Source organism: Bombus affinis, chromosome 2 (assembly GCF_024516045.1).
Source record: "Bombus affinis isolate iyBomAffi1 chromosome 2, iyBomAffi1.2, whole genome shotgun sequence".
In the NCBI taxonomy this organism is placed as follows: domain Eukaryota; kingdom Metazoa; phylum Arthropoda; class Insecta; order Hymenoptera; family Apidae; genus Bombus; species Bombus affinis.
This window is the reverse complement of record NC_066345.1, coordinates 9,642,999-9,670,132: the sequence shown is the minus strand read 5'-3', so window position 1 is coordinate 9,670,132 and position 27,134 is coordinate 9,642,999. Positions and strand designations below refer to the sequence as shown.

Here is a 27,134-nt window from a genome sequence, read left to right as displayed (position 1 = left end):
GGATTTAAATTTTATATCAATGTATGTGCATTTTCATATCATAATATAATTAATCAAATATGCAAGAATCGAATTTATTTCCATTTGTGCACTTAATCAGTCAATTATTGATGATAATCTGGAGGATTAGTGGGAAAGAGGTGCGAGAGTATACCAGCTTTTTCAGCAGCGAGATAATTATAATAAATAATATATGTATAAAATTCAGATTTATCCAAAGAATCTCGTTACAAATTTTCGTTGCAAAAATATTTAATCCGCTTTTTTTTCTTTTTTTTTAATAAGGATTTTTCCCAATTTTCCAAAATTTGTCTTTACTCGCAATTTCCTCAAATTAAAAGTTTCATCATTTTTCCTCCGAACCCCTAAATTATTTCTCAAAATATCATTTCTAACCTCGCATCATCCGGCGATTTTCTTTCCTTTTAACCTACCCACGCGTCAGAGCCGAGCTTCCAATGAAATTCCCCTCGTTCCACGTAACGTTGGTTCGCCCTAAACTATGTCACCGTGTCACCCTGGCGAAATCACGTTAGGAAACTTTGTTGCACGCGTGCAACAACGCGAATTCCAAAATGAAGCTAATATTTCCAAGTAGAAGGAAGAATCTCAGTGTTTCTTCGTGAATGACAGTAAGCAATTACATCGTTGGAAAGCGTACGGTAGAACGTACGTGGAGCTACTATATTTGAGAGACGTTTTACAATGGCTATACAAATTTCTCAATGAAGAAGTCTTTCAACAAAATCTAATACTTGATCCTAACTAATTAGTATTAACTAACAAGTGACTAATTAATTAATTCGTATGTTTATGCTATAATAAATGCAACAGTGTTCAAGTACTTTCCTCAGTCACAGTATGTGGAAAGCAGAATTTATAAAATATCTTATTTATTTGTATAATATCTAATTTGTAAAATATCTCCAATTAGTCATTTGTCAAATTATCTGTTGTTTGTTTAGGGATTTCGTTTTTGATCAATATTTTTTGCTCTGCTCGCTCCTTCCTTGATTTATACACATAGATGGCTGTGTTGTAAATACGATCATTTCAACGTCATATTTCAAAAATGATAAAATAATTGATAAGTGTTTCTATTACATTATATGGTAAACTAGTCAAACTCGCATTTTTTCCACTGCAATTGGCCAACTTTCTAGCCACGAATGATACAGACGAGCGTGTTCGAGGTAGAGGAATTAGCGTCGAGACGCTACGGCCGATTACGCTCGCGACAGACTAAACGAAGCGTAAGCTTCGACTCTATCTCTGCGTTCGAGTAGACGTTTCGTCGAAACGATCTGCCGTGGCCGTAAACGGCCCTAATACTCTGCTCGCTCGCCACGTGCGTTTTAGTGCTCCGGAGGATGAGGATAAAAGCATCCTCCGCATTTCGAGGGAACGTCGACCGCTTCTTTACAATTTTAGTACACCTGACGGATAGATATTACAATTTGACGACAGAAAATGGTTCATAACAGAAGATTAACTCGTTAACCGAAATTTCCACGGTGGTAGAGGTTAAAAAAAGTTAATAAAAGACAAATCAATTTCTGTTGGGTCGACTTTTACCCTCACAAATGTGAATATGATTATAATTTTTTTTATGGAAACGAAAGAGAAGATTCTTAAATAAGAGAATTACTGTGTCAAAAAAAGTTCAGTGATGATGTAAAAACTAGTCACGATTTCTCCTACAAAGGTTACAATTTACAAGGTACAGCTATTAATCTTTACATACAAATTTGGTGCAGAATTAAAAAATTTACACGAACACAAACAAGTGAAATACAAAGGCGACGTCGTTAATTCAGACTTCCTTCCATTCTTAGCACCGGAGTTTAATAGAATTCTACTTCTCGCGAACACCTTTGCCCTCATTTCGTTATTACGAACTTCGGTTTAGAATACCTCGCTCCCTTTCGTACTTGTTACGAAACAAAAAGGGGAACGATGGTTTGTTAAAGGCCGGCGAGACATCAAAAGGGTGGCGGAGAAAGCATACATCACCACTCGTGGTAATTTCACCTCAACAGAACTCCGCGGGCACTTTTTTAATAAATCAAACGACGATGGAACTTACGGGGCTAATTTAATCGACCGTAATCCACCCTACATGCCTTTCTCGTTCGCCAACTTTTTCACTCCCTTACGAGCTCACGATGGTTGCTCGTTCGTTTGTTCGACAGGCTTCAGTCGTCGAAGACGGGGAGGGAAGGCTGCAAGGAAACTGCAGACAGAAAGTCTCGGGAGAAAATTGCTATGTCCCGGAGGGAGGCACTGCAGGACGACGAGACGAAGTTTGCAGCCCTGGTGAGGTTGCATCGCGAAGCAGAGAAGAGATGCAAGTTCGAAGAGCTTCAGGCCGCCTCCAGAAAGCTTGAGAGACGGCTATACGAGGAGGACGATCACCTCAGAGCGAACAAGGAGAGATCTATCGGCAGGTAAGTACCTGCAAACTTTATAAGTTTGGAAAATACCCGAGGTTGTAGAGAATCGAATTCAGAGAATCGTATAACGATGCTTAGTTCCTGACGATAAACGTGGAGCTACTTTTTAAACTAGATAGATTGTTCTCAATATTTTTATAAGCTTGTAATCAAGGTTCCCAACGAGCAGAAGATATTTTTAAATTTGCCAATAATATTGTTTAAAATATTAACGTGTGTCGAACGCTTTCGAAACGTTGCAATGGTATTTAAAAAGATATATAACCTTTCTAATTATTTCTAAAGTTCCAAATAAGTAGGAGGATATTTTAAGATCTTTCGACAATATTACTTAAGATCCTAACTTGAGTCGTAAATCTCTAGGATATTGCAACGGTATTTCAAAGGATTTTATAACGTTCCGAATTATTTTCTGGTATCTTTCCCTCTCGACGATCTTGCGCTATTTTCCACGCCCCATAAAAGATTCTTACATACATACATTCTACAAAATCTCAGTCTCGTCCATTTGTCGTGTTCCCCCTGTATTTCGAACATTGCGAAAAGAAGACTAAAAGACCTCGTTCAAATACATTTTTCTTTCACCAAAATCAGGTACGAGGAGCAGAAATCCGTGGAAACGGGACCGCGCGGGAAACACGAGCCGGAGATGGATAGGGTCAGGAATATTTTGCAGCACAATCTGAGGAAGGAAAGGAACTGCGAAAAATTGGAAAAGCTACCGAAGGCGACACAGACGAACCTTCCGCCACCCCTGAGCGCGATCTCACAGAGCTCCGTACCAAAGCCTATCAGCGTTCGACAGGACAGCAATGTTTCTTCGGATAGCTTCAGTCAGACTAGCTCGCCTAGTTATACCAGCAAGACCATGGAGGCTCCTCTTTTACCCCATAAATACGGAAAAGTACCAGGTAAAAGTGAATTTGACGATTGTTGTGATAAAAGAAATAGATTTAGATTTTATCGTTTGACATTCACTGTGTTTTAATTTATTCTAAATATTTATTAATTCAAGCAAAGATCAATATTATTTGCTCACCTATATATGAAAGAATTCGCATTATCTTCGCTAGTCGGAAAAATTGCGAAATGCGCAGAATATTGTATGAAATTAAAAAGTGCCATTAATTTCAAGATAAAGAAGAAAGTGGATAGTCCTTTACCAGGAACATCAAAATTTCTACTTTCTTTTTTTCAGTTAGCGATCGGCTTCGAATGGAATAAACAAATAGAACTTGGAAGTAAACCTGAATTTTTTATTTTAAGATATCCTGGGCGTCAAAGTTGAATTTGACGCTTCAAGCGAAAGAAATAGATTGAGGTTTCGGAATTTAGCAGATATACTTAACCGAGCTATGACTGATATTTGAGAAATCTCGCAGAGAGTACGGTTGGTGATAGATCGAGTCATGTAACCGATACCAAGCACTACGTGACGCGTCTTAATCGCACGTTTCGCGTCGTTTAGTTCCGTTAACGTAACAAATCCACGCAATTTTCCAAACTAACCTCACCTATCTACCACGTTTACTAGAAGCAGTTCACGCCTTTTCTGTGTGAATTTCTACTGTTCAAACATTTCGTTCCAATATTCCTCCGTATCGGACTCAACGATTTAATTACAAGCAAAAGGAGAGAGGGGAAAAAAGCGAAATGACTCACTCCTCTTAAAAATCGATCTCAATTAATCATCCTGGTACTTGTATCATTCCCCCTACCTCCTATTCAATTGCACCGGCTCGTTTGTTACAAAAGCGAGCCGTCGCGAGGCTTCTACGTGACACGAATCCAGCCTTTCGTTTAACAGAAACAACGCGTTATAACATATCCTCGTTTTCTAACCTGCTCTGTCGCCCTTCTCAACGATCCTGCTAATGTTAATGAAAATTTCTGACGGGATTTTCAGATAGGGCACTGGTGTCGGAGCCGGACAGTTCGTCCGGTCGAACGATCACCAAATCGACCAGCACACCAGCGAGCCTGCAGGCGATCGTCAGAGTTCACGGTGGTAACAACGGCTCCTTACATCACAAGGTAAGCGGGCCGGGGACGTTTTCAATGCGCAGATACGAAACCCCGTTACGTAACGGCGAAAACGGCACGATTAATTCTTTCGCGCTCCGTCGTTTATCGATTGCGTTCGTTTCCCACGCTGTTGTTACGTAACGTCGAACGGATGGATAGGGAGAGTGAGAAAGAGGGAGGATGCAAGAGGAAGAAAGAACGATATGAAGAGATATACGCGCGGAATTAAGGGTCAAACGATTTCTGAAGACTCGTACGCTCGGCCGAGCGCGGATTTGAAGGCCAGCATCGACTCCAAAGCGAGCTTGTTGACACGTTGCAGAAAGCCGGAAACGTTTGAAGTCAATTCGGTTTAATTGGTCACCCGGAAGCTGGCCCTGGTTGCGCGCAGATTGAATTGCCGAAGGATCGAAGATGATGAAAGTTTGTCGTTTACTCCTTCTGTGGCCCTTTTGGTTAAGCGCTATAGTAGAATGAAGTAAATAGATCGTCTGTTTAATCTTGAAATATCATATTTAAACTTCGAGCGGGGAACTTGGTATGAATTACTTGATACGGATAACTTGAGTCATGAGTAATTATAAAACTTCGGCCTGGATTTCAGTTAAATTACTTTAATTTTAATTTGCGTTGCATACTTCATACGATAAATACTATAGATATAGCGTCCATCGATCCTCATGGGAATGGAAAGACACAAAGTACAAATTAACATGAAATATTGTGGAATTAAGCAAGTTAAATTAGATTGTGCTGTTCGTGTCGTTCGTTGACACCAGTTGAGGGTCAAAACTGGTTTCTATATTGTTAGTGATATTTTATGAGCCATAAGTTACAAATTGCCGCGTCTAATAATCTTGCCTCTTGCATAAATTTAGTAAAAAGTTAAATTGGATAAGTTCTTTACCAACATCGAAAAGTAATAAAACAGTCGAAATTGTACGAGTGTTGCCAAGTTTCAAACTCAACTGAATATTTGACTTGTAAAAAATACTGTCTGATAAGCTATTATACAAGAGGTTTAGATATTTTGTAATTTTATTGAAAATCATTCTCGAAACGCAAGATTAAAACGTGATTAAAACACAGAATGAGATGGAGGTCACACGTAATCGCCCCGATATGGGAATTTCAATGTGTTTTCGCGAACGATATCATCGGCGATGATCGTGGCGGGTTAACGCGATGGCCGGAATAAATGAACGCGGGATCGTGCGTTTCCATGGGGATCGATAACTCGCGTCATTTGTTCCTTTTGTTCGGAATCGGAGAAACGGCCGCGTGTTCTTTCCGAGTTATGTGCTCGATAGCGGTGGGAAATGTCGGCAGCCGGTATCGAACCCAGGCTGATATCACTTTACATCGAACACCGGCGGCCGTTATTAACGCCGAAAATAGCAGTAAGCCCAGATAATATTCGCGAAAATTTCCAGGACAGGTGCGAGTCGATGCAACGTTTATGAAACCGACAGTCTACCGTTTTAATTGCTTCGTTTGTTGGTTTGTCGTTTCGCGTTCTCCTCTTCGTCGATTAGCTTTATTGAAAATAAATGACTTCATGGAATTTTCCGTATCATTACTGATGTCTCGTTATTGATGTCTGTAGCATTGATCGATAGTTCGGCAAAATTAATAAACAAAATTAACTGATTTCAATGTTGCAGATTCGGTTTAAATATAATCAAGAAGTGATTCTAAACTTTTTCAGAATTATATACTCTAACTATATAAATACATATAATAGAAAGAGAGTGTTTTGGTATCCGATAAATATAACTTTACGTAACAATCGAAACTAGAAATCGTCTTACTATGCGTCTATGAAATGCGTTTAAGTAGAATGTGTCTGACTAGAGCGCGCCTGACTAGGACACGACTGAGTGGTGACGACTGAATCTACTTAGACACGTTATTTTTACGATAGCGTTTCACGTTCTTCTGCCTGTTTGCTTGTGTACTAACGTGTACTGTTTTACGCATTATAGAAGGATATAAAGAATGGAATTAACGCACTTTAATCACGAATGAGTTTCCTATAGTGAATCACATAGTGGAACTCGATATTACAAAACTCCAATGGCATTTATTCCGCGTATATCAAAGGACATTAAAAAGTAACAACACAAAAACGTTTACTGCACTAAAATTAAGACCAACGAAGCTCTTTGTACGACCGTTAAAATTAATTCCGCCGAATATTCTCCAGCTCCTCCCACCTATAAAACCAACCATTTTTTACATCACAACCACTTCAAATAAAAAATCACGACTGTGAAAAAGTTTCTAATGTAATTACCGGCGAGTGAAGGATGGCAAGGTCGTTTTTTCGTGCGTCGAAATGGAAATTTCATGGAAACGGAGGTCGAACGAAGTTAAAAAGCGACGAGGAATTCGGCGAGTCGGGTTTGTCGTAATTTGTCGTTCGCCGGTGCGATAGGACTGTGAGGAAATAATAATCGATATTTGGTGCCAGAGGGTCGACTAGTGCGTACCAACATGCAGTCAGCGTGCGTTGACTCCTCAAACACGGATCTGTTGCGAGTATAGTACGCTCGGCCGACATCGCTGGCTAATATTTCCCTCCATTCGTGCACCCGATATACTTCCAGGGAATTATGTAAGCGACGACGAGTCAGCCTTTCCCTTGTCGTTCTAGTCTACCACATCGAAATCATTCTCTTTCTGTATGACTATCTGGATATTCGTTTTTGTATGAAAACTGGGATACGTGGATCGTAGATGAAAATTGAATATGTGGATTATGGAAGATTATTTGATTGAAATGATCGATAGGATTGAATGGGCAAGCTTAGGGTAATGATTTGAAAAGAATGAGATTGATTTGATAATTTATAAAGCCTTCTCTACACTATTCATAATTTCTATCCTTTTGTGAACAATTTCTTATATCGTGGAAACTAGTGATCTCGCTGTTTTGGCCACTTTCGTATCGATGTAAGTTGTCAAAATAAAAATTAGTAAGAAATTTCATATAAAACAAGTTTAATATGAAATTTTGTTTCATGCTAAAGCTTGCTTATAAAAAGATATAGAAAAAGTTGTCCACAAATTGGGCAAAGAAATTAGTTTTCAAAGTTGTGGTTAAGTTTAAGAAAAGTTTACTACCGTTGTTTTAATTATCATCGTTGATATCATGGTGCCTTTTATGACCATTATATAGATAAGAATTAATCTAAGAAACTAAAGCTCTGTTACTTCTACCTAAATAAGTTTGAAAAATCCAAAACCATTAACGCCAACTACAATAGCTTCCCTCAAATCGTTTTCAGATAATCAGTGACATGACTAGCAGACATTATGTGACTAACGGCAGCCTGCGCTTCAGATTCGTGCAGGTATTCTTCAATGCTGTCGCATTGTTGATCATCGCCGGAGGTCTGACCATTTACTTCAAGTGTAAGTAGACATCATTTTTATCATACTTAAAACGTATCATGTATCCATTTGTCAACGGTACGACGTACATGTACGCCAGTGTAATGCAATGAATGATCGCAATGAATTGTCGATGAAACGTGGAACGTTGTTGCACGATCGTCGGTGACAAACGTAAATGTTGGTGACGTTAGGTGGTATAATGCACGAGCACGTAGCACGAGGAGCTTTGTGGTAGCGAAAGATCAATAGAGCTCCCAGTTCCCGCGTGCTACTTGCTTTCAAACATCAACACCGGCTTCGCGTGCAACTTTCTTCAATGCACCCGTTGTTTTCTATCGGTTTTTCCCCAGTCATCGTTATTCTTTTGTTTAATTTTAATTAGTCGTAGTGTTTAATCTACATGGTAACATGGAAAGGAGACGAAGATATAATAAAAACTGTGAAGTGAAATCGCGTTAATTTCGGGAAATATCAGTTTGCGTAAGAAGTTTGAGTTTATTCCGCGAGAATGTTGATGGAAGAAAATTGCACGTTTCGCTCGAGTACCTAAAAGAGTGGCTCGTAATGTGTCGCGCGTGGCGGTCCACAATGACAGAAGGCACTCGAGCGTATGAAAACCGTGTCGTACAATACTTTTCTTGCAGCATCCATTAGACGTGCGTTAATCAAAGGAGACGTGTTGAAATATCGCCCAACAGGATATGAAAGGTCGGATCTTAAAACTAAGACTTTCCAAAGTTCAAAGTTGCTCGATTTTTGGGCTGTTTCGTTTGCTACGAATTAATTTAATGATTCGCAAAAAATCCCAAAAATTAATAATTATAATAATTACAATAAAATTAAAAATCATAAAATAGGTTTCCAAAATGAATTAATAATGAGTCGACAATTACTTCATGCAAATCACGGTCATTCTCGCTATCCATTAAATTTCTATTGACGATTCTCTGACTTGTTGAAGCTGTATTTAATTGCAAGACGATTGCTAAAACTAGACTGTGTAGCGTATAATGCAAAATATACGAAAATCAGTCATCATTGAGGGACGTTGTGAAATACGATAGGTATATGCAGGTCCGCAATAGAAATAATCGACGCGGCGTATCAAGCATCCGTATGAAACCCGACGCGGTCCATAAATTGCACGGACTTGGGTCAGTCGGAACGAAACGAGAGTACGTACTTGTACAGTGCACAGATGTCCTCAATAAATTAATATTGACTCATTTACGACCAAAATGTGAAACAATGATTGAGAGTTACATAAAGGTAAAATTATTACGAAAAATAAATTACGTGATTTAGATATTGTCAAGAAGCTGATTGCGATAGAAAGATTTTCATAACTTAGGAACAGAATGTAATTTAATTCAATTTCTTCAAACTTCGTATAATTGTGATAATAATAATAATACTCGTAAAAAATCAATCAAATAATTCAATATATTAAACTGACAGAAAGAAAGATATTAAAAATGAAATGTTGCACTAACACACATAGTGGATCAACTTAAACGTACAAAACAACCAATTTATTTGATAAAAAATATTTGGTTTACAGCGTATCCAGAGACGCTTATACGAGTAGAGAACAAAACGATCTACACGAACATGGTCACGTTCACGGAACGAGTTCCAGCGGTGACCGAGGAAAGGAATCCGGCACCAGGAGTGTGTCTGCCCGTAATCGTGACCTTCTGCAGGTACCATAAGGTAAGCCTCCCACGTTCAACCACTGTCCACGTGCCGTGCGTGATTTTCTTGGAAATAATTTCCAATAAGCTCGCATGGAATCCGCCCACGAGATTCTCCGGAGTCGTCGAATCGAATTAAAACAATGCATGTCACGCGTGTCGTCCGATCGCTGTATTTTTATCTATGCTCAGCTATGTAGAAGACGCTCAAGGTATCGTGGACTGCTCCTCCGCGTTCATGGTATTTCTCTTTCGTTTGTTTCACACTTTGCAAATATTTGAAATTAATCTTTCTTTAGCGCGGAATTGAAACTAATCTTTCTTTCATTCGAATCGCGATTCGAGGAACGGAGTTTTAAACGTTTGGCTATTTGAAACGATAATATTAAGGAAAAAGAAGTTCTCAAATTATTTACAGGAATTGCAAGATTTTTTTATTGTATCGGACAATTACCGTAACAGAATTTTATTTGCCGGTAAGAACGAAAGTTGTAATTAATTCTTACATCGATTTGGAGACTAGAAACCAATAAATGTGATAAATAGATTATTTGATATCGGTACGGTGATAATACGGTAATAACGTAGAGCGTAGTGATATACAATTAAAGTAAAATTAAATAATAGAACTTCTATTAATATAATTTCAAATTGTAAGCCGCGCGAAATTATAGAGGGCTAAGTAATTTAACTGAAAACATTTCAACTCGTGTCTGTAAATTTCGACGAAAAGTCCTCGAGAGAAAGAGAGAGATAGGATAATGATAATTTTGCTCGCAAGTTACGACGCGCGAAGGTAAGTGGTACGTCGGGACGTTCTAATTAAAATGGAGTGAGTCAGACGCATTTACGTGTGCCGTTTCGTTGTTGATTCCCTCAGATCCCGTATAATTTCACCATCTTCCCGAATTACATGGGCAATTTCGGGCAACGCGACGCCCAGCACGAGCTAGAGCTTTATGGTGCCGTGATCGACGTCAAATGCTACGAATTGGCCGCCCTCTTTCTATGCAGCGTTTTTGTGCCGAAATGCGGATCTCGGGGCCACGTGGTGCGACCCTGCCGTAGCCTCTGCTTTCGTAAGTTATACGTCCGTTCTCTTTCCTCAAGATAAATCACGTCAGACCAGATTTAATATCGATTTAGATCGTTAATTACTTGAGAGACTTTGTTTGATCAGCGATGGCTATATTATATCTGGATGATTACGCTTCTTTCACCAATTGTTTGATTTTCATGGTGTTCGTTCTATATCTATGTTCGTTAATAGTTGCACACTATCTATCATATAATAATAATATGTTGACAAATAATTTTAATAAAACTCCTAAGTTTGCACTGTACAATTTTGCATGTGAGTCATGAGCGACAATGACAATAAGCTGTCATGCTAATGAATTCCATGAATTAATATTACGTTGAGGCAACCGATGCTGTAAACGTAATCTTTTTTAATTGAATTAAAAATTTGTGATTATTTATGCTGCCTCCGTACGATCAATAAATTTATGGAAATAGGTTATTTGTTTCATGGAGTGTTGAATACTAATCGCATCCCTGGATAATGAAATTCAGTTTCTGTAAGTTTTAGTAAACGTAGTCTATTATAAATTTATCGAGGAATTTGCCTTTCTCTTTAGATACCAAGAGACGGTGTGGGTTTTTCCTGGAAGTGTTCGGCCTGACTTTGCCGGAGTATCTGGAATGCGATCTGTTCCCTGAGAATTCCAATCCGGACGAGTGCGTGGGGCATCAAGAAGTGCTGGAGGCAGCTCGAAGAGCTGAAAGACCTGGTAAGTCGTATCACGACACTCTTCACCCTCATTTTCTTCGATTGCGCTAACAAAGATCGTACGATCTTCGAAACCTACTTATTTCCGTATACTCTGAGCTTCCTAAGGCTCCGAGTCGAAGTCAATTCTCGAAGGAAGAAGCACGCTCTTCGAAATCCATTTATTTTTCTATACTATTCCCTCGAATCTCCTGCACTTCTCATCCAATTATTATTTACACACATTGCAAATCTATCAAAATCCATTTATTTCTTCTACAGTCGGTTCCTTATCTTCTAAGCTTTCTAAAGCTGTGATTCAAAGGCAATTCTCGAGGAAAGAAGCCAATCGCGATTTGCGCACCTTGCAATATCCTTCGTTGATACAAAAGTTCGATAACCGGATAAAAGTGCGAAAGAGGCAAGTCAATTCGAACCAAGTTCTTTGTCCGTCGACTATGGGCGTTTCGTCATTTTCGGTAACCATTTATTCGGTTCCTCTGGCACGGATAAGCCTAGAGGATAAAGTCCGAGCATTTGATAAAGCGATGGATAATCGTGGGATTAAAATAATCTCACCGAGACAGCCGGACGACGACTAGAATATAGACGACCCTCGATAAAACGCTGGAAAGACGCGGCCATCTCCATCTACGCGCTTCTTAAAACTCTCTACTTCGTTAGAATTAAGAAAACGAGTTCGCAAACCGCAAACTTTTCACAAACTAATACGTTTGAACGTTTCTTAAGACGATGCTTTTATTCTTTATTCATTCATTCGTGTAGTAAGACGATAATCTTGAAATAAATACATAATGGTGCTTTTTATATGGGGAAGTTGATGTTATTATTTTGTTGAAAATTTTATTCAGAGTAAACTGTGCGTAATTTATTCGTTTAAAATATTTTCTTCTTTCGAAAGAGATATTTTAAATGATATTTTACGTTAAATATAAAAGGCGTAACCTAAATAACACAGCAATCCATCATTTTCCTATTCGATGTAACGAAGCATTCAAGAAATCAGTTTTACGCGAAGAAAAATCTGATCGCACATAGATCAAATGAATTTTCCTTCGCCAAAAGAAGAAGAAAATTCTATCAAGTTACAAAACCACGGTTTTAAATAATGATAATAAATCGGTCGCTGCGAACAACGTTCTACAAATCACAAAACTACTTTCGAATCTCATCCACCAACGCCTCGTAGTTGCCGAAACAATGAGAGACCGGAAATATTTACGCGACTTCGTTGTTCGTCTTTTGTTTAAGCAATTCCTCGGCATCGAGATGAAACCGGACTAATTGCCGACTAACCTACTGAACCTATGTTCATTGTTCGCGCGTTCATCCACGTGTACGGCTCTTTTGTTTGCCGCAAAATGGTCTCCATTGTTGACCATTCGTCGTGTTCCCGGAAAGCCGCGTTTATCCACCAATCGTCCCGAAGCAATTCGGTTTTCTTAATCGTCCCTGTGGTTCCGTTTAATTACATCCTCGGTGATTCTTAGCTTCGTCCGATCGAGTAAATACAGAGTATGTCGACCATCTTCGGCTTGCTAGACAGATCCAAGTGAAATTACGCATCACTAGTCAGCCGTAATTCGATTCGAACATCGTTGTGTTTATCGCCGACCGAACTTGGACAAAGCAGAAATCGATTTACTTGTGATTTTATCGAATAGGTTCCTTCGTGGAAAATGTGAAGGAAATGTAGGTTCTTAGAATGTTTGTGGATGCGAGGTTAAAGAGTGATGGTATTTAATTAGGGAAAATTTGCAGCTAAATTGATGTAAAATAAATTCGATTTAATATCGTTATAAAAGAAGTGCATTAGAAGACAAAGGTATATGCAAATACTTTTTATAGCCGAGGTATTATACGTTCAGTTCCCCGTGAAATCGGACATTTCACGTACTACAACCTAATATTGAATATAAAATACATAAAAATGTAGGACCTCTGGCTCCAACTTATCGCTTTTCTTCCTTGATAAATTTGACTCTTTATAAAACGGAAACGTATAACAATCCCCTTTTCACAGTCAACAGAATTCACCTCGAAAAGGTTCGAACAAACGAGAGAACGACTTCCTACCGCGGCTGCCTCTCCGTTCAGTAGTAGAAGTTGATTTTGGTCGGACGTTCCGACCGACAATCGCGAGGTTAAACGATCGCTGGTCCAAGGTACACGTTGCAATCGGTGAATGGAGCCAGGGCCGATGGAAAGTGCTGGAAAGTTTCGTTATCGATCGAAGCCGACAGAGTGCAATCGAGGATCGATTCACTCGCTGTCTGATAAACTGATTCATTTGCGTTCGCGGTTAATTAAAATTAAATTACGCCCTGATTACAGGGTCACCCATTCGATTCCTTCTGTCGTGATTTCTAACGCTTCGGCACCATTTGCTTTTCTTTCCCTTTTTCCACGTCCAACAACTTTCCTCCTTTATATCTTCGCTATTTATACGCCGACTGGAAATATCGGGGAAATTTAGAATCCCTTTTGGAACGTCGCCCTTCAACGCGAATTTACGGCCACGTTCGAAAACTCGTCGACCGACGCGCTTTTTTCAGTCACTTTTTCCCCTTTCAACGAGCCCCCGGTTTAGTTAGCATATATCAGAATACATAAATTATATTTGACGGGCTATTCTTAGGGATTTGTAAAGAATTTCGTACGATCAGGATTAATAATACGAACTACTTTTAAATGGAATTTGAAATATTTGATCTGGCAGTTTAACTCTTGAGTGTTAACAGGCATATTATGAATATATTATCTGTGTTATAGATATTTGAATTTTCATTGAAGATATTTAGATTTTCATTAATCCTCGGTCGATGAAAATTTGCTTTTCTTCAATATGTCGAATAAATATCTTTCTTGAAACATGCATTGAAAAGCTATTTTTTAGAGTATCATAGCTTAGAGTATCACATCTTAAAAGCACCATCTCAATTTTAAGAGAGAAATGTAACAACATAAAAAAGTTATAGCATTGTCTCATAAAGATGTCTCGTTTGTCGAAACTTAAAGATGAAAAAAAAAATTTTTTTTAATGCCGTCGTTTTATTTGTTAACCTCTTTTTTTACTGAAACATACTCTAGGAAGTTTAAAGTATATTCCCACATTTTTTCGATCCGATATTATTACAATTTTTTGAATAACAACTATTTGCAAATTGAACAGAATCTGACTGACTCAATATGACAATCGAAATTCGTGAAACAAATGTAACAACCAAGTATTAAAGTCGTATATCATTATGGTATTTGAATTTGGTATTTTAAATAGGTATTTGGATAGTCGTTAAAGTCGTACCTCACTACGGCTAATGAAATTTTTTTATATTTTATATAACACGTAAAATATATGCATAAAATTTGTCTAAGGTAAATGTTTGAATACTTTCGTAAGCCAGTGTATTACATCGTAATTTTATGCGTAAAACAAACATGAATTTTACAGAAATGGTACACGATTCATTATTTATAATATAAATTTCCGAGAAGTCACGTATATTGATATTCGATTGATATCAGGATGCATCAGCTCGCGTTACGATTCCACGTGACATGCGTGTCCCGCTGCTAATGGAAACTTAATTGCAAAATCTATATTAAACGATCACGCTATGGGCGATTTTCGACGCTGGCCTGCTTTATGGAGTTCGCTTCGAGAGACTATGTACATGTATCTTAAACGAGCGTCACGATATACTTGCGGTGAATAAACATTTATCAAAGAGCTGTGAACGCGACATCTTCGTCGTTTTGCAACGAGGAAACCGATGTTTAAATACGCTGGAAAGATTCATGGCTGCTAGAACCAGAACATGAACAAATTTAACTCGCTAAATAGACCTTTGATATTATATTTACCTTGGTACGAGTATATTCTCATGATGTATTTTAAGTTGCCCCTAATTTTAATTACTACGGGAATTACGATAATTGAAGTTTCTTACAAAGAAGCTGACAAATTAAAAGAAATGATTTTATATTTAAGCAAATTGATAAAAATCCTTTTAAGCATTGAATATCCTTACGCTCTAATTTAATCGGAATTTTGTTTGTTTATAAGGATACAAATTATAACTGATATAACTATAATCTCTAATTTTAATTTCAGAAGATTAATTTCGTAATTACTTCAATAAAATGTACATACCTAATCATCAAATTTCTAAATTACGTGATATTATAGAAGCTAAAATGTTCGCTCGAAAGGGAAGATTTGTACCTAGAAATCTCATTGACGATTAACATTATCGATCCTGCATTAATTATCTCAATACAAAGACATAAAAAAAGTGGATAACTATACCGTCCCGTAATACCTCAGCTTCACAATGAGCAAATCCCCAACCCGAAGACAATCACAGCCATTTATCATGCATTCTCTGATCCTCTATTCTTTCAATTTTTTTACATTTTCACGTTTCATCTGTTCCTCTTCCATTACGAGACCATCGAAAACTCTGAACAGGGGAAAACGTAAAAAACAAGATGAAAAAAATTGGAAATAAAATACAGAAACGAAGGAGAAACGCGAGTGTACGTAGTACATAGAAAAGAACTGTACTGTTAGCCATTTCTTGATGCACGCGTTGCACAGTATGCACCAGTGGGTTCCAATGCGATGGGACCAGATGCATTCCGGTTGACTGGCGATGCGACGGCTACTTGGATTGTGCGGATCACAGCGACGAGACTGAATGCGGCGAGTGTGCAGCCTCCTCTTCCTCTTCGTCTTCCTCCGTCAACAGCACAAAGATCATGAAGAAACCCATCCTGGCGATGAACACCATATCCAAGTCTGCTTTGCATTGCGGGGAAAGAAGGTGCATGTCGGCTAACCACATCTGCAACGGAGAGATGGATTGTCCTTGGGGTCAGGATGAGCGATATTGCTGTAAGTGAAGCATTTTTGTTGTATATGAGAGTAGTTGTTTTATTTGGAGTAGAATTTGCTAGGTAATAGTTAAGGGTTAATAGATAAGAGGAAAATAGATGCTGAGAGATAGCGTTAAATTATTTGGAAATGAGTTTAGTAAAATTATATATTAGATAAATAAAAATAAATTATATGTTATACTTATCCTATAATGTAATAATTAGACTGCAAATAATTGTGCGTAATTTTATAAACGCAGAAATTTTGTTCGCCTACTAAATATCATTACGAGGACTATACTTTTTTTTAATATTTTGCCAGTGAGACTGAGTCAAAGAAACGGTGACGTGGGTGAAGGAAGGCTGGAGGTGTACCACGCAGAAATGGGCAAGTTCATGCCAGCCTGTATCCCTTACTGGGATTCGAATTCCGCTAAAACCATCTGCTCCATGCTCGGATACACGTAAGAACATTCGCAATAAAATATCCATTATATTATCTTGTCAGACGAAAGACAGATATTTATCACGAAATCGTTTTAGGGCGCCACTTTCATCCAGGTTGATGGCGCAAGGTATGAATCTTACTCAAAGAGAATCTAAGGCACACCGGACGAACCTTCTAAAAGAATTTCAAGAATGTATCACGGATCAAGAAGCTTATCCAACTGCTGAGTTAACTTGTTCAGAATATGGTACGCTACTTTCAACTATTAATAAATAGTAGACTATGGTCTTTTATGCAAGAAGTATTCAAAGTGATTTATTCGTTATTTTTTTTAATATGCAAAAAAATTGGAATACAAATCTGGAACCTGTTAACGAGCTATACGTTTCACTATTGCAAATTTATAAATTTTATTCAGCTTGTGGACGGAGAAACACGGTTTATGGGCACGTGAAAGCGAAAACGAGAATCGTAGGTGGTGTAGAATCAGCTCCTGGCGATTGGCCGTTTCTAGCAGCTCTTCTTGGAGGTCCTGAACAGATCTTCTACTGCGCTGGGGTTCTAATTGCAGATCAGTGGGTTCTCACTGCGTCTCATTGCGTGGGAAAGTTAGTCATCATATATCTTTCTCAATTTTTCTAAGAAACTTGAACTTAGCATAGAGAAAATAATGAAATGTTGTTTTACCAGTTACACTGATATAACTGGGTGGACGATACAACTGGGGATTACTAGAAGACATTCGCACACTTACCTTGGTCAGAAGCTGAAAGTGAAAAGAGTCGTTCCTCATCCAGACTACAATGTAGGTGTCGCTCAGGACAACGACGTGGCTCTTTTTCAGGTATACAGTAACTAATATGATTTTAATTTATATCTTTGAAATAATTATTTAAGGAAAATCTGTTTGCAATTATTTTTAGTTGGAAAAACGAGTCCAGTTTCACGAACATCTAAGACCAGTCTGTCTGCCAACAGCTGATACCCATCTAATACCTGGGACACTGTGCACTGTGATTGGCTGGGGAAAGAAAAATGATACTGACTGTATGTAATACATCTTGACAGTGTAAAGTATCGACTATTAAAATTATACGAGAATTTTTACGAGATCAATTTGTATGTAGCTTCTGAATACGAGCTAGCTGTGAACGAAGTTCAAGTTCCAGTCTTAAACAGAGAAGTGTGCAATCTGTGGATCACGTACAAGGAATTAAACGTCACCGATGGAATGATATGTGCTGGATATCCGGATGGAGGGAAAGACGCGTGCCAGGTAAGTTTGGAAATTCTATAATTTCTCCAAATAAAAATTTTGACTTCAATCTTTAACACTAGAATTACCACAGCTATGATTGTTTACAGAAGCAGTCAGATTTTACAACAGTGCTCTTTTGGAAATTTAAATGATTTTGTTTCGTAAAATACGTGGATAAAAATTTGTCTTTTTCCTTGCTTTATACGCATATCGTTTCATATACGTTTCATTTCAATTCCATTGATAAAAATTTTATAGAAAAACTCCGTTTGATTTCTTCGGTAGAAATCTTAATTGTTGATAGCCCTAGCGTTAAAGTCAGAGTTTTAAGTAAATTTTCCCTTTTAATTAATAGGGCGATTCCGGAGGTCCTCTGCTGTGCCAAGACGAGCACGACAAAGAGAAATGGTTCGTAGGTGGAATAGTTAGTTGGGGTATAATGTGTGCTCACCCGAAACTACCAGGGGTGTACGCTTATGTGCCAAAGTACGTGCCCTGGATTCGCAGTGAGATGGCCAAGTACTCTGACATAGGTATGGGCTAATTAAAGAATAAAGATCGCGACGACGATGACTCGCGTTAATAAGAGTCATTCACCGAAGAAGTATTCAGGTATTTAGTTAAGACAATAATTTGAATGACAATAAGTCTAGTCAAGAAACTAAAGAACTTTGTTAGGTGTCATGATAAAGTATTTTGAAGGTATTAGTAATTATACACTTAGGTAGACGCGATTATTCCAGCCGTTTGTGTTGATCTGTTAGCTTATAAAGATTCCAGTTTATTACCAGGACAAAATGTAAACATATTGATACAAATTCCCTTTTGAATAGCAAATTTTGAAACATTGTACACTGGCGAATCTTTCGAGAATATCTTTCTCTATACAGACGATACAATCTCAATTACGACAGACGCCTCGAGTTCAAAGTCTTCGTATTCCGTTTAGCTGTGAAACTTTCTCCTTTCAACAAGTATTTTTACCGTGAACTCCTCACGTTCTTTCTAAACGACAATAAATCTGACAACATTAAGAATGAATGCAAATGTGATCAAGTTCTAATAATCTATGTACGATTATTTAAACAAAGTTCAGAGTCAAAGTAGGAAGTTTGTTGACGTAGATTAAGCAACGGTTTCGTATCTTTCCGATTTCCTACGACAATAGCTCTAAGCAATGAATTTAGACTTTTGCATTCTATTTCCATTTCTATGCAGAGGGTACTTTGAAACTTCAAAATAGACAAACGTCGACAAATTTCGATTCTACGTTGATCAATTTCTAAAAGCTTCTTTTACACTTTAACGATAAGAAATTTAGGTAAGAATGCAAAAGCAAAGGTGAAATAAGCGGAAACATACTAAGGAGGAAGAAAGCTTCAGACAACGAGCTCTCGTCGCCATTTTCTAGAAAGTCAACGCCCGCTTCTACTTTGAAAAAAGAAAAACCAAAATCGAAGTAAGTTAAGCGAAACTGTGCGCAAATTTCCCGTCGAAGTTAGAGGCGGTCAAAATTCTGCATCAGATGCGACAAAATAATTACAGGAAGAAAAAGAGATAAGAAAGAAAATTTTCTATCACCGTCGGTTTTTCGAGGAACCGCGTACGTGCCACCAAGTGGTCGATAATTCAATGGGTGTGCGTTTTATTAAAGAACGTTTGATGGTAAATTTCGAAACTGTGGTAATTAAAAATGATCATAAAATGAATAAACGAATCGTGATTTCTATACAAAAGATGCAAGATGAATTAAGACACGGTCGCTTCTGCTTTTAAAAAACTGCTAGGGATACTTTTGTACGAGTTTTACAAACGCACACCCAACGTAGGTAAAATACTATGCACACACTGCATGAGATGCATCAGTGCATTCGTAATAAACGTTTCGTTTAACTATAAGAGTCTACTTTAGAGTATTATCGATATGATTAATCTAAGGTGTATGTTTGTTAACGTAGATGTAAATTATAATATGTATACGTGTTTAGCGTTGCGTGTATTAATTATATAGTAATGTAATGCACATGTGTAAGTATAGACCGAAGAAACATACATAAATACGTATGCAAAGATAGAATATGTAAGCGTTAGGATCGGAGCTGAGTTCCATTCAATTGCCAGTTATTTTTAATGAAATTTGTTTCATAGTTAATAATCTGGCAAAATGTTTTTGCAAGAATTTCAATCTACCGATATCGTAAAATTTAGCAATCATTTAGCTTTTCTTAATCTTTGAGAGATTCGAGGAAGCATTATTTCCCGATTTTAAGTTCTAACATTATAATATCTATAATTGTCAATTTAATTTTCTCAGCTCCCTGTTTAAAGCTTGACAAATATACGTACTAACTATACTAATCTCCAGCCAGTGCTTCGAAGGCATTTATTCGTAGTGAAAGCATTCGAAGCATAAGCAAAAATAGTATCTAATATTATAACTGATACAACGCTGCTTGTAGTAATTCATTAGAGCACTCGGCTAGCTTAGACGTTAGATTAACACATGTTGACTGAATTCTAGGGACAATACTCTGCACCAGCACTTTTTTGATCCGCACCCAGATGAGACGAAGATAAAAAAAAAAAAAGAAATGAACATAGTTTTTAAAAACGAGTATACTTTGTACTTGATATGTATATTGTTTATGAGAAGAAAATCTAGGAGCCTTACTAATTGACTTAGACTTTTTCTAAGCGATAAGAATAGCGGTATTGTTGGTCAGGACAATAATCGACCTCGTTTTTTCGTAGCGCCATTTTCTTATCCGTCTTTCTCTCTCCATCGAGGATACTTTTTGTACTGTTCGAAATACGAAGCTTGTTTTTTACGTGAGTTTTTTCATAGATATTTCGTAAGGGACAATTTATCTATAGAGGTTTCAGTTTGTATAAAATGGAGAACGTTTTACCGTCGCTAGGTAAAAGGATGCTTCCACGTGTTTCCGCTCCGCCGTTTCCGCAAGTAACGACGCTTGTCCTCGTTTCATAATCATTCGAACGGTTCCTTTTCTCGAATGAAATGCTCACTTTTCATCCCTAAGACGCGTTAGAGGATAAAAGTCTTCCTTAGTATCCAGACAACAGGTAGTTTTAAGCGAGGAATAATGTAACATTTAATAATAACCGACAATACTGTGTGAGCAGACAATAAATAATATTAGGAAATGTTCCAGAATGGACAATAAATTAGCTCGTAAGCTCGTTAGGATATAATTTAACTCGGTAAGTCAGCAGATATATGCATGTGATCGTTGAACAATTCTCTCGTGCAACGTGTATCAACGATGTAGTCGTTGAGCAAGATGATAGTTTAAAATTTAAGAAACGCTAGATCTAAACTGAATCAGCATTTAATCTTTGATTTCCGAATGTTTCTCGACAATTCATTTCTCTATTGCCAGATTCTATTCAATGGTAAGGAAGTACTGCCTCGGTTTCCAAATGTTATAGCTCGATTTTTTCTAGTTAAATTGGTGAGTTAGTTTAAAACATTAGTTTAAATATATCCGCTACTGTCTGACTAAGAGGAAGCTTGTAAAATAAGCATTTGCCCATATGCAGTATCACTACTCGCTGCTACTTTCATAAGCTTTGGTTAGCTCGTACATGAAGTCGAAAGAGAAAATACGTAAAACGTAAAATGGCGAAGTTAAAAATCAAACAGGACAATCAGGAATGTTAGAACGTTTTCTTGATGAGGATATTTTTCTAAATCCAGTAGAAGGACGCTTCATTTCGTACAATAATTTAGAAACGTTCGCAGTACGATAGATTTGAAAGCAGATGATGCAAAGTTTTACTATAAACAACGCGTAGAAAGTACTTTTGCTTTGCATCTAAAAATGGTAGCTTCTGTGTTTCTTCTTTCTCTTAGATTTCATATCAAATGGCAGTTTTCGGATCTCGTCTTCAACTATTGTGATGAGGTGGCGGTTTGTACATGAAATCGACACTTATACGTAAGTCTATAAATAAATGATACGTAAATTAACGTGTAAGCAGGTCGTTAAGAGAACTTACAAATCTATTTTACAGAAACGATATCGCTCGGTTTAGTTGGTGCTCCAGCATCAAAGAAAAAAGAAAAAAGATCGTATATTTCCTTTGAGACGAAACGTGTTTCGCACGATGGATTTTTATATATTTTTTTATCGACGTGGGTAGAAGAATGCCGAGAGAAACGACGAGAGAAAGCGAAAGAGAGAAAAAGATACGCGCGTAGATCATGCGAAACGTGAGAATCGTGAGAGTCCTTGTTTCATTGAATGATTTTAGAGGTTTTTTACGCGACAAACGTTACGAGTCAATAATCGTAGTCAATTTAGGAGTAGATGTATCGTAGGCAAGACGGCTGTAATGTTTGTACTTGTTAGGTACCGTGAAATCTTCGAGTAGATCACGTTTCCACTTCGATCCACTCATTTTCTATGGTTTCTTACATTTGGTTAAGTTAAGAAAGGAACAAGAAAACACATCCTTTCTTGCAACTTTTACAGTTTTTTCAATAATCTTTCCGATTTTATTAAACTTCCTCTGGTTTTATTAACATTTCTTTAGAATTTTTCTAATTTTTTTGAAACTTCACTAATCCTCTAATTGCTAGAATCTTTCTATATTTCTTGAAATTCTTTTCTTCGATTCTGCTTACTTTCTCAACTCCGTGTAGACTTCGTTTGGAATACAGAAACTTTTATTTCACGAACATTTGGTCGAAAAGCTTTTCTCATATTTTTTCCTTCTTTTCTTTTTTTATTTTCTGAATAAATTCCTAGATCGATTAATTTCGAAATACTCGAGGTTGTCGCGAATTTGCTGCGCACAAAATAACCGATGTCCCCCTAAGGAAGAAGGTTAATACTCTTCTTTAGAAGAAGACTCGAGAGGAAAGTCTTCGACAGATATTACGAAACTGCGTAACTACTCCTGTGAAGTCAATGTTTCGATTAGCAAAGTAATCCTATTAATTACGATAATTACAAAACTAGGAAAAGAAAAAAAATGAGATAACTATCTACGATAAGATTACTCTAAGCTATCTAAGCGAAAATGGTATACTTATACACACTCACACCTAAACACGCTGTAAACGTATTTGTACAAACATATTCCGATCTTGAACGATTTACACTCGAGCCGTCTAACATCGGAGTATAGGATGTAACAAAAAATGAAACGTCTAAACGATAAGGAAACTTAGCTTAAGGAAAGAGAGGAAAATGTTGTCGTGATAGATGTGTACTATAAGAGAGGAATAATTAAAATATGTAAATTTTAAGATTCATGAAAGAGCAAGGAAAGTTGCCAGCGTATCCATACAATCGTCGTTTGAGCTTGAACGTTGTTATAATAAATACGTCACTGTATAATTACTTATCGAATCGACGATCGGCTAAATCCGTATCGGGCAAATTATACGTCAATTCGAAGTTTCGAAGGATAAACCAGGTGTAATAGGATTATTTTAACGAAAGTAAATGACGTGGGAGGAGGATATAATTGGATAGACTAATAATACTAACGCGATTTGATTTGGGTTTAGCGGATCGTGTGCCGGAAAAGTTGCTCTGTGGTCTTCCTCCGAAAGGAAGTTTCCAGGATTACTAGGAATTTATCGAATCATTATTACTGTATTAAATATCTATAATTTCTAATCGTAGAATTTTATCAAAATTCGTGCTTTTTTAATTCGAAGAAAACGTTGTGCGTGATACAAATTTTTTCTTCTTTTTTTTTTTTTTATTATCAAATTGTACCGTCAAAATTTCCTTGTCCTTGCAAGATCTCAAGAGCAGTCGTTGTCAAAAATACCTGCAAGCCGTTTCAAAAGAAAATAATAGAAATTCTCTGTGGAAATGTCTTGCAAGTAGGAGAATTAGATTTAAGTACACGTGTAACACACGCCTAATTAGTCGCGTGCTAACGACGCATTTATACGCTACGTGTCTCGCCCCGCGTTCTATTCGATCGGATCCTCGATGAAACAGCTAACAACGACACCGAAGAACAATCATAGCGAAGAATATCAAGAGAATTAACTTTTTTAACACGATCCCGATACTCCATAGTCGATAATATAAAAGAGATGAAACAGACGAATACAACGCGGGGATGTCTAAATGTGATTGCTTGTTGTGCCCGACACAAATCCTAATTGTACAATCAGTGGTCGATATACTAAATACATATACACAAACATATATATATATACATATAAAAAAATATATATTAAAAGAAAAAAAGGAGAAAAAATGAAAAATAAAAAGAAGAAATCGCTAATGTTTGCAGAATGTTTGAAGAATTAATTACAAGATGAAATAGTTCTATAGCCAGAGAGAAAGAGTATCTTTTGACTCGTTCAAAGCATTTTAATTAAATCATAAGCGATGTTTGTATGTTGTATATGTCATACGTAGATGTACATACATAACTATTGTATACACAGACACATACGTATATTTATAATATACGCAGCTAGATTAACGTTGACTCTAAACGTAGGTAAATATTCCATACGTTCTGTGTCGCTGTGATTGGTACATAGACCTTAGGCCAGTGTTGTACCGTTAGATTTCTAATTATCATTAACGAGGAACCGGGACAGTCATTGCCATCGATCGCTCGAATCGGCCGATCGTTAGTTTCGTACTTCGCTGACACGAGTCTTCTCCCGATAAAATATACAGTTACCGAGAAAATCATCAAAATGAAATTTCTTTAAAGAATTCGAAAGAAGATCTGGAGAGTCTCAGAGATCTGTCAGAGTTTACTTTGCGGCGAATTATAACAGCTTTCTTCTAATGTATGAGCATTGTATAAGAATAACGTCGATGCATTCTGTGTTTACGTAATTTCGCAAGCTGCGTGAAAAATCAATAACTCGATGGTCAGACGGTCGAATCTGTAATCGACCAAAAGGCTGGAAGGACTTTCAGAAGCTTTGTTAACAAATTTTCCAAAGTAAAATGTTTCGTTAATTAATATCAGTCTTGGTTCGTGTTGCCAGACGTATCAGTGTTATTAGTTAGGCTACCGCGGTTGTCTGAGGAAAAATTGAAAGCTGACAGAAAGGTAAAACGCAGTAGATTCGATGCTTGCACTGCCTTTCGCGTGAGAAATGACTGTCTGGCCTCTGGACCGTGAACGGTTCAAAAAGAACGGCGAAGAGAAACAAAAGTGGCGTTGTTACATATACACGCATATATCGGTGTGTTGGAATGTCCGCAGAAACTTAAGTAAAAGCAGATAGAAAATAAAAAAAAAAAAGAAGAAAATGGAGAAAAAATATCTATATAAGCGTAACATATACTATATAATGTATAATGTATGGTAGTAGATTACCAGGAGGAAATAATGTGAAATGAACTCTTGCTGGCCGAGAGTTGTAGCGTGTCGATTAGCAGTATATCTAAACTATATGAAGATGCATCTACCTGCAGCGGTCTCGCGTTTTAAACCGCGAGAACAAACAAGAAAACGAGACGGGGAGCGGGGGGGAAGTAAAGAAGAAGGAGTGTAAGGAAACTAAAGGAATTTATGATGTCGGAACATTCGCGTGGGCCGCGCGATACAGAATTTATAATAAGAACGAGCGTACTCGTTCCCACTTTGTAACATTCTGCTCTCTGAAATTATTAAAAAATATTCTCATTTGAAATTTTAATTCCCAAAATTAATCTGCGTTGTGATAATTTCACATTAACGACAGCAGAAGATTAATTTTATTCAACTGTAATTCTTCAAGTGGAATTACTCCGCTCTTGTACAATTTTATATATCAGAGAATCGAACCCTTAAAGGCTATTATGCGTGACATTTCAGCCCGTACGAATTTTGTTGTAATATTATCGTCCCTTGATAGTAGCATCGCAATGTTATTTATACCCACTGGAAACAATTTAATGAAAATTCCATTTCTCTCGCATTATCGATGTTTAAAGTACAGATAAAAGAAAGAAGACGTAGTTGGATAAAATTCCACTCGTGACAATATTAACGTGACTTTATTTTATGATAGCTTTTAAGGGCTGTGACGAAACGTTGAAGCCTTTTCGAAAAGACGCAAGACGAGGAGGAATATATTTTTGCAGATTGAATGCAAGGAAAATTGATTAGTTTCAAAGTACAAAAGACAATAAAACAAGTGACTTTCGCCAGACATATCCGGGCATATCGTGTAAAATGGAATGGAAAGAAATAGAACGGGATAAGTCGATATTTTCGATTATACTGGAAGAACGTTTCGATCTGCAAAAATAGATTTCGCCGTTAAGGAGAATGGTACGGCTGGTGCGCGCTATGAGCTCGTAAGTGCAACTCGGATCGGTACAAAGAATTATACTACAAAGAAACAAAAACAGAAGAATAAGAATACAAAAAAAAAAAAAAATAATAAGAGATAAGACAAAGATGTATGTGCTGTAAGAGAATACTATTATGCAAGTTATGCAAGCAAAAACTACATATATGATGAATGTTGATATATGATATATTTATGGAAAATTCGTGTTGAGAAATAAATTATGTATTAACAGTATCAAATTTTTTTCACATATATCCCAGCCTTTATTTTTCTGACAAGTATTTTATTTCTTTCTTTCAGAAGTTTTAAGAATTTCTAATATTATTATATATGTTATTACAAATATATTTTTTAATAGAATTGATAAATGAAAGTGTATTGCCGGCTGCGATGTCATCGTGCAGCTACACAATCGAAAATAGCAATGATTTATCCCTCGTGGTAAGCAGACAAACTGTTGATGCATTATTTGTCAAATAATTCTAAATCAAACATTATTATTTTTATGATCTTTATTACATCTTTGTTACTCGTATCTTTCATTTTACATCCAAATAGAAAAGCAGAAGAAATGAATAAAATTATCGAATGTCGGTAATCAAAAACCATTCACTCGCTCAGAGCTCAGTGGATAACTCCTCAACAACTCGGCTGTTCAATGTCAGGTGTCAGCCCTTATACCCTAGTACCGTTCACCCTATTCGAACTATTACAACCCCTAATAAATGGTATTACATATTATCGCTTAAGAAAACTATCAATTATAAAAAAAGGAAAAAGAAAAAAGGGGAAAGAAGGAATAATAATAATAAACTATTTATTTTCTACCTTCAATACGCTATCGTTCAACAAGTTTCGAGTCAATCTACATTCACTCGACTTCCCCAA

The 27,134-nt window shown here is 37.1% G+C and overlaps 1 protein-coding gene and 1 long non-coding RNA gene across 3 annotated transcripts in view; one reads left to right on the top strand and one right to left on the bottom strand.

Annotated features, from left to right (window-relative positions):
• The window catches only part of LOC126913877 (uncharacterized), a 47,500-nt gene extending 21,161 nt beyond the window's left edge, over window positions 1-26,339 (top strand). The window contains exons 5-19 of the mRNA XM_050717126.1: window positions 2,193-2,447; window positions 3,048-3,364; window positions 4,360-4,487; window positions 7,769-7,895; window positions 9,439-9,590; window positions 10,452-10,650; window positions 11,212-11,364; window positions 15,964-16,260; window positions 16,564-16,705; window positions 16,785-16,936; window positions 17,108-17,297; window positions 17,380-17,533; window positions 17,613-17,736; window positions 17,817-17,965; window positions 18,303-26,339. Of these exons, the coding sequence (XP_050573083.1) occupies window positions 2,193-2,447; window positions 3,048-3,364; window positions 4,360-4,487; window positions 7,769-7,895; window positions 9,439-9,590; window positions 10,452-10,650; window positions 11,212-11,364; window positions 15,964-16,260; window positions 16,564-16,705; window positions 16,785-16,936; window positions 17,108-17,297; window positions 17,380-17,533; window positions 17,613-17,736; window positions 17,817-17,965; window positions 18,303-18,491 (2,728 nt within the window). The 3' untranslated portion in view covers window positions 18,492-26,339. The remainder of the gene's footprint in view (window positions 1-2,192; window positions 2,448-3,047; window positions 3,365-4,359; window positions 4,488-7,768; window positions 7,896-9,438; window positions 9,591-10,451; window positions 10,651-11,211; window positions 11,365-15,963; window positions 16,261-16,563; window positions 16,706-16,784; window positions 16,937-17,107; window positions 17,298-17,379; window positions 17,534-17,612; window positions 17,737-17,816; window positions 17,966-18,302) is intronic.
• LOC126913950 (uncharacterized) overlaps window positions 14,772-27,134 on the bottom strand; it is a 152,767-nt gene continuing 140,404 nt past the window's right edge. Inside the window, exon 3 of one of the 2 annotated variants that reach the window (XR_007709512.1) lies at window positions 14,772-16,210. This is a non-coding gene — a long non-coding RNA (uncharacterized LOC126913950). Of the gene's footprint in view, window positions 16,259-27,134 lie in introns of both variants that reach the window. The other variant, XR_007709513.1, reaches the window with a different exon arrangement.